The sequence below is a fragment of the Salvelinus alpinus genome, chromosome 32 (genome assembly GCF_045679555.1).
Source record: "Salvelinus alpinus chromosome 32, SLU_Salpinus.1, whole genome shotgun sequence".
NCBI classification, from domain to species: Eukaryota; Metazoa; Chordata; class Actinopteri; order Salmoniformes; family Salmonidae; genus Salvelinus; species Salvelinus alpinus.
The window spans coordinates 4,707,655-4,720,762 of NC_092117.1; the positions used below are offsets into that span (position 1 = coordinate 4,707,655).

A 13,108-nucleotide genomic window follows, 5' to 3' on the forward strand; every position below is an offset into this window, starting at 1 on the left:
CGTAGGACTCAGCAACTTTATGTACAAAATAAGTTACAAACAATGTGGGAAAAACTAACAAAATAGAAAAGTTGGTTAGGAGCCTGTATGCACATTTGTGGCCTGCTGGAGGTCATTTTGCAGGGCTCTGGCAGTGCACCTCCTTGCACAAAGGCGGAGGTAGCGGTCCTGCTGCTGGGTTGTTGCCCTCCTACGGCCTCCTCCACGTCTCCTGATGTACTGGCCTGTCTCCTGGTAGCGCCTCCATGCTCTGGACACTACGCTGACAGACACAGCAAACCTTTTTGCCACAGCTCGCATTGATGTGCCATCCTGGATGAACTGCACTACCTGAGCCACTTGTGTGGGTTGTAGACTCCGTCTCATGCTACCACTAGAGTGAGAGCACCGCCAGCATTCAAAAGTGACCAAAACATCAGCCAGGAAGCATAGGAATTGAGAAGTGGTCTGTGGTCACCACCTGCAGAATCACTCCTTTTTTGGGGGTGTCTTGCTAATTGCCTATAATTTCCACCTTTTGTCTATTCCATTTGCACAACAGCATGTGAAATTTATTGTCAATCAGTGTTGCTTCCTAAGTGGACAGTTTGATTTCACAGAAGTGTGATTGACTTGGAGTTACATTGTGTTGTTTAAGTGTTCCCTTTATTTTTTTGAGCAGTGTATGTAAACCGATCATAAATGTCTACATTTGTGTTTTCTTGGAAAGCGTGTGAGTGCTTTTTATATGATACAATGTCAGTACTTGTTGCAAATTTACAACTTGTAAAAGTCCTATCATCAACTGATTTCGTCCAGTTTTTGATTTGTTTGAGTGGAATGTTAGCATATTGGCAGTTAATTTGAATTTTTGGGGGATTTTTTTTCTCTAGAACTGACTGGCTAGCTAGCTAACAAACATACAGTGCAAATACATTCATTATTTTACACTATCTTATCACAGCACTGGCAAACCATGATTGACCCACTCCTTAACCAAAATGGCTGACCTTTATATCATCATACGGTTCATGTCCATTCTAATTCCTAATTCTATGACCCCTACATCCTTGACTGTCTGCACTTACTCATTTACCGGAGTCTTAACACATCGTCTCATAATTAATACTCTCGCTCAGGTGACTCACTTTGGCTGCAAGTCATTTGCCTTACTGTTTGACGACATTGACCACAACATGTGCCCCGCCGACAAGGAAGTGTTCAGCTCCTTCGCCCATGCCCAGGTGTCCATCACCAACGAGATCTTTCAGTACCTGGGAGAGCCTGAGACCTTTCTCTTCTGCCCCACAGGTAACATACATACATACATACATACATACATACATACATACATACATACATACATACATACATACATACATACATACACACATACACACATACACACACACATACACACATACACACATACATACACACATACACACATACATACACACATACATACACACATACATACATACACACATACACACATACATACATACACACATACATACATACACACATACATACATACATACATACATACATACATACATACATACACATGTTTTGCAATCGAAAACAAAAACAAGCATTTCTTAGTTTATATAGTATCTCCCGGTTTCCCTCCTTTTCGGGATGGCTTCTTCGGTTTCGTGCCGACTGAACACGACCCTGGATAACCTGTATCTGTGTATCGACTTGCCCTGTATTTATGTATGTAACTGAAATTTGGTCCGGATTCATAGTTGACGGAAGATATAGATTCTATGTATGTTTTTCTTTGTGTTTTTACGAAACCAGAGTACTGTGGAACATTCTGCTACCCCAATGTTGCCCAGTCGCCCTACCTGCACACAGTAGGAGAGAAGCTGCTGCCTGGTATTGAAGTGCTGTGGACAGGTACAGTAGATCGGAAACAAATTCAAATTACACATGTTTTGGCACTCATTAGATTAACCTTAAACACTAACAGACCTTGTAACATACTTAATCACTTTTATGACTCCTAGATATATCTGAAATTATGTTTCCAGGTCCTAAGGTGGTATCGAAAGACATCACAGTGGAATCAATAGAGGAGGTCTCTAAGATCCTGAAGAGAGCTCCGGTAATCTGGGACAACATCCATGCCAACGACTACGACCAGAAGCGTCTGTTCCTGGGGCCGTACAAGGGGCGCTCCACGGAGCTCATCCCCCGCCTAAAGGGGGTTCTCACCAACCCCAACTGTGAGTTCGAGTCCAACTTCGTAGCCATCCACACCCTGGCCACCTGGTACAAGTCCAACATGAACGGAGTGCGCAAGGATGTCGCCATGAGTAAGTCTGATTTTAGACTTTCGTTTTAATCCCACAATTAACTTAATTTGTCAGCTCTGGCACTTTCGTGTACAGTGAAATTAGTCTGACTGGGATGGACTTTATTTATTCACTTTATTAGGTGTATTTTTTCAGCGACATTATGTTCTGCAATTTGCCAGATTTAACCTAAAAGGCAAATGTCTTAAAGCAGGGTTGTACAGCTTTGGTCCTCAAGGACTGCTGTGTGTGTTGGTATTTATTGTTGTCCTGAACTGGTGTGTTATTGCCAATTTAATGACAATAATTGATCAATGAAGCTCCACAGAGAAACCAAGAGTAGTAGGCCAGCAGTAACCCTTGTAGTCACCCCTCTGTCTTAAAGGTGTATGGTCTTTAGCACTGTTATGCATTGTCTATTTGGAGGCCAAGTGAATGTTTGTTTTGGTGTTTATAGAGTAGAGTAGGGTCACTGACAGTGTCACGTGAGGTACACACAATGGCTGCCCCCCAAAGTCTCATGTCTGTAGGTGTTTTAGAGTGACACAAAAATATATGTTCTCGAAAGAGCACAGCATTCTGTCCATTCAGATTACATGACTTTCAGTTCCATCCAGTCACATGAGTGATTTCTCCAATAGAGGAAGGGAAGGAGGCACTTTCGCAGTATTCAAACAGACCTGTACATTACACCTTGTTATGGTATCTGTATTTATCCCCGTCCTTCCTTCCCCTTCTCTCCCTTCCTTCCTCCCTCTCTCAGCGGATGGAGAAGACAGCACTGTGTCTATCCAGATCAAGCTGGAAAATGAGGGCAGTGATGAGGAGTTGGAGACAGACATGTTGTACAGCCCTCAGCTGGCCCTGAAACTGGCCCTCACAGAGTGGCTGGTGGAGTTTTTAGTGCCTCACCAGTACAACAGTAAGCACCGTGACCTACCTATCATCTCGCATATAACACCTGTGTATGTATTTCTGTTGCCTTACTTCATACTGTATCATTTGGAGCAATGGTAAATGTCTCTCAAATCCACCACTGGTGGACACTCGTCAATCATCCATTAAAGCTAGACATATATTTTTCTAGTATGTTTATATTTGTTATTAAAGTCGTGTATAGCATGTTGACATTGTCTCCGTTCTTGTTTCCTCTCCAGGTCGCCAGGTACCCCATATCGGGGCTAAGAGTTCAGCAATTAACGTGTCATCACTAGGCGCCTCCTCCCTCTGCGCTGGTACTACAGTGTTCCAGCAGCCCATCATGGCCCCCACAGGTGCCCCCGACCCCAACAACCACCCCATGGCCAAGAGTCTGCAACAACAAGAGGTGGGGGAGGTAGTTACTGATTTAACTTAGATCATTTTAATATTAGATAGATATTAGATAGATAGAACATGAATTATGCAATGCACATCCAATGGCTTTGAGTTCATTTCCCTTGTTTGTCTGTGTTGTCACTGAAGTCTCACATTAGTCTACATGTGACCAAAAACAAAACGGATTTTCATTACAACTGATCGACAACAAACACGCAATAGAATGAAAAGACCCTCACGGGATCACGAAGATGGTGAGGCGATAACTTGTTTCCTGAACGTTTCTGTTCAGGTGGATGTTGAGAAGAAGGAGTCTGATGAAGAGCCCATGGAGATGGTTGTGGAGAAACCGTATGAGACGGACCCGGAGCCAGACCCTGTAGCCGAGGCTGAAACTGAGACCAAGAACAGCCTGGTCCTTTTAGACAAGATGGTGGAGGAGCTGAAGCCCATGGACACAGACAGGGAGGTCCTCGTTCCCGAGTCCAAGTCTCCAGAGGAGGACATTGACATGGCCCCCATGCAGACAGACGAACAGCTCAAACAGGTAAGACGTTTGTGTGTGTGTCAGACCTGGGTTCGTATACATGTGTATTTAATTGATTATTTGTTATTTAAATTCTTATGTTCTGTGTATTTGAGTATTTTCAATTAATTATTTTCAAATAATGTGGCCCTAATCAACTACTTCTATTGGAATTTGAAAAGTATTTAAGTGTTTTCAAAACAATTCCTATAAATAGTCTATTTATTTCCAAATACATTATGGGAGTAGTGTTGTCACGACACCAACATTTTACTATTGATACCACGGAGGGGGGGGGGGGAACGTTTTCTAAACGTTCTGTGCATGTGCTATGCAAAAACCTGTCACTGAAATTCACACTTCTACTCAATTCAACACATTTTAATTCAACTTCACATTGTATATAGTATAATGCTGCGTATAATGGCGTATTTTCTCATATTTGCAAAGGACTACCTGTGATTTGGCTGGAGGAATGGGAGGAAGGGATATACAGTGCCTTCGGAAAGTATTCAGACCTTGACTTTTTCCACATTTTATTAGGTTACATACAGCCTTACTCTAAAATTGATTACATCGTTTTTTCCCCCTCATCAATCTACACACAATATACATGTTTGCTCATTTAAAAAAATATATCACATTTACATAAGTATTCAGACCCTTTACTCAGTATTTTGTTGAAGCACCTTTAGCAGCGATTACAGCCTCGAGTCTTCTTGGTTATGACACTACAAGCTTGGCACACCTGTATTTGGGGAGTTTCTCCCATTCTTTTCTGCAGATCCTCTCAAGCTCTGTCAGGTTGGATGAGGACTGTCGCTGCACAGCTATTTTCAGGTGTCCAGAGATGTTTGATCGGGTTCAAGTCTGGGCTCTGGCTGGGCCACTCAAGGACATTGAGACTTATCCCGAAACCACTCCTACATTGTCTTGGTTGTGTGCTTAGGGTTGTTGTCCTGTTAGAAGGTGAACCTTCACCCCCAGTCTGAGATCATGAGTGCTCTGTAGCAGGTTTTCATTAAGGATCTCTCTGTACTTTGCTCCGTTCCTCTTTGCCTCGATCCTGACTAGTATCCCAGTTCCTGCTGCTGGAAAACATCCCCACATGATACTGCCACCACCATGGTGCCAGGTTTCCTCCAGACGTGACACTTGGCATTCAGGCCAAAGAGTTGAATCTTTGTTTCATCAGACCAGAGAATCTTGTTTCTCATTGTCTGAGAGTCCAAGCAGGCTGTCATGTGCCTTTGTACTGAGGAGTTGCTTCTGCATGGCCACTACCATAAAGGCCTGATTGGTGGAGTGCTGCAGATATTGCTTCTGGATGGTTCTCCAATCTATACAGAGGAACTCTAGAGCTCTGTCAGTTCTTGGTCACCTCCCTGACCAAGACCCTTATCCCCCGATTGTTCAGTTTGGCCGGGCGGCCAGCTCTAGGAAGAGTCTTGGTGGTTCCAAACTTCTTCCATTTAAGAATGATGGAGGCCACTGTGTTCTTGGGGACCTTCAATGCTGCAGAAATGTTTTGGTAACCTTCCCCAGATCTGTGGCTCAACACAATCATGTCTCGGAGCTCTACGGACAATTCCTTCGACCTCATGGCTTGGTTTTTGGTCTGACATGCACTGTCAACTGTAGGATCTTATATAGACAGGTGTGTGCCTTTCCAAATCATGTCCAATCAATTGAATTTACCACAGGTGGACTCCAATCAAGTTGTAGAAACATCTCAATAATGATCAATTGAAACAGGATGCACCTGTCTTCAATTTCATGTCTCATTGCAAAGTGTCTGAATACTTATGCAAATAAGGTATTTCTGTATGTTTTTAAATAATTAGCAAACATTTCTAAAAACCTGTTTTCATTTTGTGTGTAGATTGCTGAGGATTTTTATTTAATACATTTTTTAAATAAGGCTGTAAACGAACAAAATGTGGAAATAGTCAATCAGTCTAAATACTTTCCGAGGGCACTGTACATACAAATGTCTTTGAAAGTAATTGAAATACCCCAAATTGTATTTGAACCCAGGTCTTGTGTGTGTCCGTCAATTACATACAAAGCTACTCGGATTATCCAAAGTGGCTTACAATTAAATTATGTATGTTTAAACAATTACATTTGTTTGTCTTTCAGGATGTTTTTGTGCTTGGTCCCAATGAGAAGGTATTGTACACTGCAGAGTCTCTTTCTTTGGAGGACCTGACCCTGCTGGCTGAGCTCTTCTACCTGCCCTATGAGTACGGACCCAAGGCCCTGCACATGCTCAAGGAGTTCAATTGGCTACGGGCTAACTGCAGCACCGTCGGTGTCGACTGCAAGGACAAGGAGCCAGAGAAGGTAGGTGGGGGGGGGGTACCTAGTCAGTTCCACAACTGAATCCATTCAACCCGAAATGTGTCTTCCGCATTTAACTCATAAAAGTCTTAAGCCGGGTCTAAGCCGGGGTAGGGAGGGGTTCTATCTACTAAGCTATATGGAATTGTTTTTAAGAGTGTCATACCAAGGATCGTTTTGCTGTTTGATTTTGAATTTTAAGACCCCTTGAAGTATCAAAATATATATTTTTAATAATGTAAATTCTTTTTGGCCTTCTATTAGCCAGTACAAACGCATTGAATAACAGATTTGCTACATGGAAAAACAATTAGTAGGAAGTTTGAACTGTCTGTTCTATATCTGAGAGATATAAGAAAGATCAGGAAACATTTGTTATTTATTCAATGTTTTGGGCACTAAACAGTATCTTATTTATTTATCTATATATTTTTGGGGGGCGATGGTTCCCTCTGCGCGGTAGTCCCGGGGGAGCAGCGCAGAAGTAATGTCAGCCTGCGCAGGGAAGCACGAGGTTGAACTTCAATCAACTTTCTAGAGTTTTCCCTGTTATTTAACTCTATCAATGTTTCCCTTTACTGTTGAAATTGTGATCGAATCAATGCAATATTAGCCACTTTCAATGCAACGTACCTAAACGAGGTTTTGATGTAGGCAGAATGCATAGGAGTATGATTATTTTTGCATTGACAGGCATGAGTAAGACCTTTAAACAGGTCAACATTCACAAGGCCGCAGAGCCAGACTGATTACCAGGACATGTACTGCGAGCATGCGCAGACCAACTGGCAAGTGTCTTCACTGATATTTTCAGGCTCTCCCTGTCCGAGTCTGTAATACCAACATGTTTTAAGCAGACCACCATAGTCCCTGTGCCCAAGAACACTAAGGTAACTAGAGAATCTTGTTTCTAATGGTCTGAAAGTCTTTAGGTGTCTTTTGGCAAACTCCAAGCAGGCTGTCGTGCCTTTTACTGAGGAGTGGCTTCCGTCTGGCCACTCTACCATATAGGCCTGATTTGGTGGAGTGCTGCATAGATTGTTGTTGTCCTTCTGGAAGGTTCTCCCATCTCCACAGAGAAACTTTGGAGTTCTGTCAGTGACCATCGGGTTCTTTGTCAGTTCCCTGACCAAGATCCTTATTGATGAGTTTGGCCGGGTGGCTCTAGGAATAGTCTTGGTGGTTCCAAACTTCTTCCATTTAAGAATGATGGCGGCCACTGTTCTTGTGGACCTTCGATGTTTTGGTACCTTGCCCCAGATCTGTGCCTCGACACAATCCTGTCTCGGTGCTCTACGGACAATTCCTTCGACCTCATGGCTTGGTTTTTGCTCTGACATGTACTGTCATCTTTGGGACCTTGTATAGACAGGTGTGTGCCTTTCCAAATCACGTCCAATCAATTGAATTTACCACAGGATGGTCAATGGAAACAGGATGCACCAGAGCTCAATGTCGAGTCTCCTAGCAAAGGATCTGAATACTTCTATAAATAAGGTATTTCTGTTTGAAACCCCTGTTTTCACGTTGACATAAAAAAAAAAATTTTTTTTAAATGTACTTTTATTTAACTAGGCAAGTCAGTTAAGAACAAATTCTTATTTACAATGACTGCCTACCACAGCCAAACCTGGACGACGCTGTGCCAATTGTTCGCCGCCCTATGGGACTCCCAATCACGGCCGGATGTGATGCAGCCTGGCCATTACGGGGTATTGTGTGTAGATTGAGGAACATTTTTATTTAATACATTTCAGAATAAGGCTGTAACGTAACAAACTGTGGAAAAAGTCAAGGTGTCTGAATGCTTTCCGAATGCACTGTATGGCTAAGTGCTATTCACATTAAATTGGAATGTTTTTACAGCCTGAGCAGTCGTGAGTATGCGCTTGTTTTGATAACATAGCGAGAGCTACATGTAGCGACTTGTGCAAAGTGTTCATATTCTATGCTAGTTAGCGAGTTATTATCCTAGTTATAGTTAATTTGTAGTCCGCAATGGGGGAGTGATTGCTTCCTACAAGAGCACAGAACGTTAGCATTTCTAAACATCTTTGAAAAGCGAGTCAGGTCAAGCTTTTCTTTTGTCTTAAAGGGGCAGTGTTGTATGTTGAGACGGGCTTGAATAAGCTAAGTAGCCAATAGGCAGAGGGTAGCATAATTTGTCGGATTCTCTGTAATAATGGTATAGGAATAATGAAGCCTTAAAAAAAAATTAAAGTCATTTATTGCATTGAACAACAACATTTTCAGTCTCCTCCTTATCTGAAGGACGAGTGGATAAACCGGTTAATGTCAAGCCCTGCATGTTTTTTTCAAAATGATCATGGAATGTAGGCCCACACTGAACACCACACATCGGCAGCTACTGTCATCTTTTCTATCGTTCAGCTGTTTCCACGTTAAAATGTTATGGGATGCATTTTCTCCATTGGTAGTCCCCTCCTGGTAGGCCTATTATGAACAAATAGCTACAGTAGCCTACTTGACCACTGTTAGTTTTAACTTAAAGCGAGTACAGCCTCAGTGTTCAGGGTAAACTCACACCGGAAGTTGCACAGATTTTTGTGCTCAGCAGACCTGAAATTTGCTCTGTGCCGTAAAAAAGGAGGCAACATTGACCGAACCAGATGGTCAGAACCAACATGTTCGGTTCTGGCTCAGAATATGTGGACAACTACAAATACCTAGGTGTCTGGTTAGACTGTAAACTCTCCTTCCACTCACATTTAAGCATCTCCAATCCTAAATTAAATCTAGAATCGGCTTCCTATTTTGCAACAAAGCATCCGCCACTCATGCTGCCAAAAATACCCTTGTAAAACTGACCATCCTACCGATCCTCGACTTCGGCGATGTCATTTACAAAATAGCCTCCAATACCCTACTCAATAAATTGGATGCAGTCTATCACAGTGCCATCCGTTTTGTCACCAAAGCACCATATACTACCCACCACTGTGACCTGTACGCTCTTGTTGGCTGGCCCTCGCTTCATACTTGTCGCCAAACCCACTGGCTCCAGGTCATCTACAAGTCTCTGCTAGGTAAAGCCCCGCTTTATCTCAGCTCACTGGTCACCATAGCAGCACCCACCTGTAGCACGCGCTTCAGCAGGTATATCTCACTGGTCACCCCCCAAAGCCAATTCTTCCTTTGGCTGCCTTTCCTTCCAGTTCTCTGCTGCCAATGACTGGAACAAACTGCAAATATCACTGAAGCTGGAGACTCATATCGCCCTCACTAGCTATAAGCACCAGCTGTCAGAGCAGCTCACAGATCACTGCACCTGTACATAGCCCATCTGTAAATAGCCCACCCAACTACCTCATCCCCATACTGTATTCATTTATTTATCTTGCTCCTTTGCACCCCAGTATCTCTACTTGCACATTCATCTTCTGCACATCTAACATTCCAGTGTTTAATTGCTAAATTGTAATTACTTCACCACCATGGCCTATTTTATTGCCTTACCTCCCTTATCTCATTTCATTTGCACATACTGTATATAGACTTTTTCTACTGTATTATTGACTATGTTTGTTTGTTCCATGTGTAACTCTGTTGTTGAATGTGTCAAACTGCTTTGCTTTATCTTGGCCAGGTCGCAGTTGCAAATGAGAACTTGTTCTCAACTAGCCTACCTGGTTAAATAAAGGTGAAATATATATATTTTTAAATGTTTGTGAGAGGTGTCACCTTTCTATAGAGGTGTCAATAGTTTGTAGGCCAAACCGTTCGGACGCTACAGGCGATTTTGTGAGAATACCGATTTTCAGGATGTCTCATGGTCTGACAAACATGGCTCTCTAGCTCTGTCACCTTTTTCCCGCAGTAATAGAAGGGATGTACGTGCTGCAATGTTGGCTCCCTCTGCTGGGAGTACACGAGCCGGGCAACCCGGCTCCGAGTGGATGTAATTAGGGGAAAGTGCCAACCAGCTGTGGAGGCCACATAAAAGGAGCACTGTGGCACACCGCGGGAAAGACCGACACAGAACCAAAGCTGAGAAGAAGGACTGAGCCAAACCTACATGATTTTCTTTGTTATGTTGATTTTATGGCCTGGTAAAGTTGTGTTTGCTGACTGAAACCTCCCGGTCTCTGTGTTAATCTCTGCACGCTCAACCCAACACCCCACGATGTACCACAGGTGGTTGTGTAGTATCTCTAAGCAGCCATTGAGATGTTTGTCTAAAACACCGAAACTTGATCCGTGCAGTGGCACACACGCTGGAAAGTCACCTCACAGAGATGACAGTTTTGTCATGTCGATACATTTAGTTCTGTCCAAGGCTGTGGATGGGTTCTGTCAGTGACCATGTGACCATTGGATATGTCTTTGAAAAGAGTCTCAGCTGGCCCATGTTCATTAGTAGGACTAATGACAGTCATGTGACCAAGGTCACAGTTATAATTTTTCAAAACTTTATTTATTTTTTTACATTTTTTATCTCCACTCTGGACTGGAGACAACTGCATGTGTCATCTTTTTTAAAGCCCGGCGGTCCCGTCGTCAGTCAACTGTTCGTTCCACATCACAAAATTCTAAAACTTCCTAGTTTTTCCTCCTCGTGTCTATATCGGCTGTTATACCTAAACCAGGCTTACTTTGCTGCTTTTGGGTAAAGTTTATCGACTTTGAAATGAAATTTGAAGGTTCTTTTATTTTCATGACGGTCTTCATCCATAATCGTCGATTACACAGTTAAACAGAAATCATCATAGCCCCTTCTGTTATGTGCCCTGATGAACACCACCCTGTTTCGTGTCCCCCAGGTAGTGGAGTGGCAGTCCCGGGCGGAGAGGTTTGAGGAGATGTGTTGCTCGGTCATCCAGATGTTCACCAGGCTGTCGAACTCAGCCAACCGCACCATCCTCTACGACCTCTACCCCTACATCTGGGACATCAAGAGCATCATGTCCATGGTCAAGTCCTTTGTCCAGTGGCTAGGTACGCATGGACACACACACTCTCTCTCACACACACACACTGAATAGGTACGTACGGTATGGACACCTGGAACGGTACAGCTTCACTCCAACTTCTCAGAGCAGCAGAACAGTAAGTGTAGGACATGAAACACATACAGTGGGGAGAACAAGTATTTGATACACTGCCGATTTTGCAGGTTTTCCTACTTACAAAGCATGTAGAGGTCTGTAATTTTTATCATAGGTACACTTCAACTGTGAGAGACGGAATCTAAAACAAAAATCCAGAAAATCACATTGTATGATTTTTAAGTAATTCATTTGCATTTTATTGCATGACATAAGTATTTGATCACCTACTAACCAGTAAGAATTCCGGCTCTCACAGACCTGTTAGTTTTTCTTTAAGAAGCCCTCCTGTTCTCCACTCATTACCTGTATTAACTGCACCTGTTTGAACTCGTTACCTGTATAAAAGACACCTGTCCACACACTCAATCAAACAGACTCCAACCTCTCCACAATGGCCAAGACCAGAGAGCTGTGTAAGGACATCAGGGATAAAATTGTAGACCTGCACAAGGCTGGGATGGGCTACAGGACAATAGGCAAGCAGCTTGGTGAGAAGGCAACAACTGTTGGCGCAATTATTAGAAAATAGAAGAAAATAGAAGAAGTTCAAGATGATGGTCAATCACCCTCGGTCTGGGGCTCCATGCAAGATCTCACCTCGTGGGGCATCAATGATCATGAGGAAGGTGAGGGATCAGCCCAGAACTACACGGCAGGACCTGGTCAATGACCTGAAGAGAGCTGGGACCACAGTCTCAAAGAAAACCATTAGTAACACACTACGCCGTCATGGATTAAAATCCTGCAGCGCACACAAGGTCCCCCTGCTCAAGCAGGCGCATGTCCAGGCCCGTCTGAAGTTTGCCAATGACCATCTGGATGATCCAGAGGAGGAATGGGAGAAGGTCATGTGGTCTGATGATTCAAAAATAGAGCTTTTTGGTCTAAACTCCACTCGCCGTGTTTGGAGGAAGAAGAAGGATGAGTACAACCCCAAGAACACCATCCCAACCGTGAAGCATGGAGGTGGAAACATAATTCTTTGGGGATGCTTTTCTGCAAAGGGGACAGGACGACTGCACCGTATTGAGGGGAGGATGGATGGGGCCATGTATTGTGAGATCTTAGCCAACAACCTCCTTCCCTCAGTAAGAGCATTGATGATGGGTCGTGGCTGGGTCTTCCAGCATGACAACGACCCGAAACACACAGCCAGGGCAACTAAGGAGTGGCTCCGTAAGAAGTATCTCAAGGTCCTGGAGTGGCCTAGCCAGTCTCCAGACCTGAACCCAATAGAAAATCTTTGGAGGGAGCTGAAAGTCCGTATTGCCCAGCGACAGCCCCGAAACCTGAAGGATCTGGAGAAGGTCTGTATGGAGGAGTGGGCCAAAATCCCTGCTGCAGTGTGTGCAAACCTGGTCAAGAACTACAGGAAACGTATGATCTCTGTAATTGCAAACAAAGGATTCTGTACCAAATATTAAGTTCTGCTTTTCTGATGTATCAAATACTTATGTCATGCAATAAAATGCTAATTAATTACTTAAAAATCATACAATGTGATTTTCTGGATTTTTGTTTTAGATTCCGTCTCTCACAGTTGAAGTGTACCTATGATAAAAATTACA

At 43.3% G+C, this 13,108-nt stretch overlaps 1 protein-coding gene across 3 annotated transcripts in view; it reads left to right on the forward strand.

Moving 5' to 3' along the window:
- Positions 1-13,108, forward strand: part of LOC139562253 (protein O-GlcNAcase-like) — a 31,248-nt gene that overhangs the window by 5,641 nt on the left and 12,499 nt on the right. For 2 of the 3 annotated variants that reach the window (XM_071379771.1, XM_071379773.1), the window contains 8 exons: positions 1,119-1,290; positions 1,789-1,887; positions 2,022-2,306; positions 3,049-3,207; positions 3,443-3,621; positions 3,895-4,149; positions 6,271-6,474; positions 11,253-11,427. In XM_071379771.1, coding sequence (XP_071235872.1) covers positions 1,119-1,290; positions 1,789-1,887; positions 2,022-2,306; positions 3,049-3,207; positions 3,443-3,621; positions 3,895-4,149; positions 6,271-6,474; positions 11,253-11,427 — 1,528 coding nt within the window. The remainder of the gene's footprint in view (positions 1-1,118; positions 1,291-1,788; positions 1,888-2,021; positions 2,307-3,048; positions 3,208-3,442; positions 3,622-3,894; positions 4,150-6,270; positions 6,475-11,252; positions 11,428-13,108) is intronic. The other variant, XM_071379772.1, reaches the window with a different exon arrangement.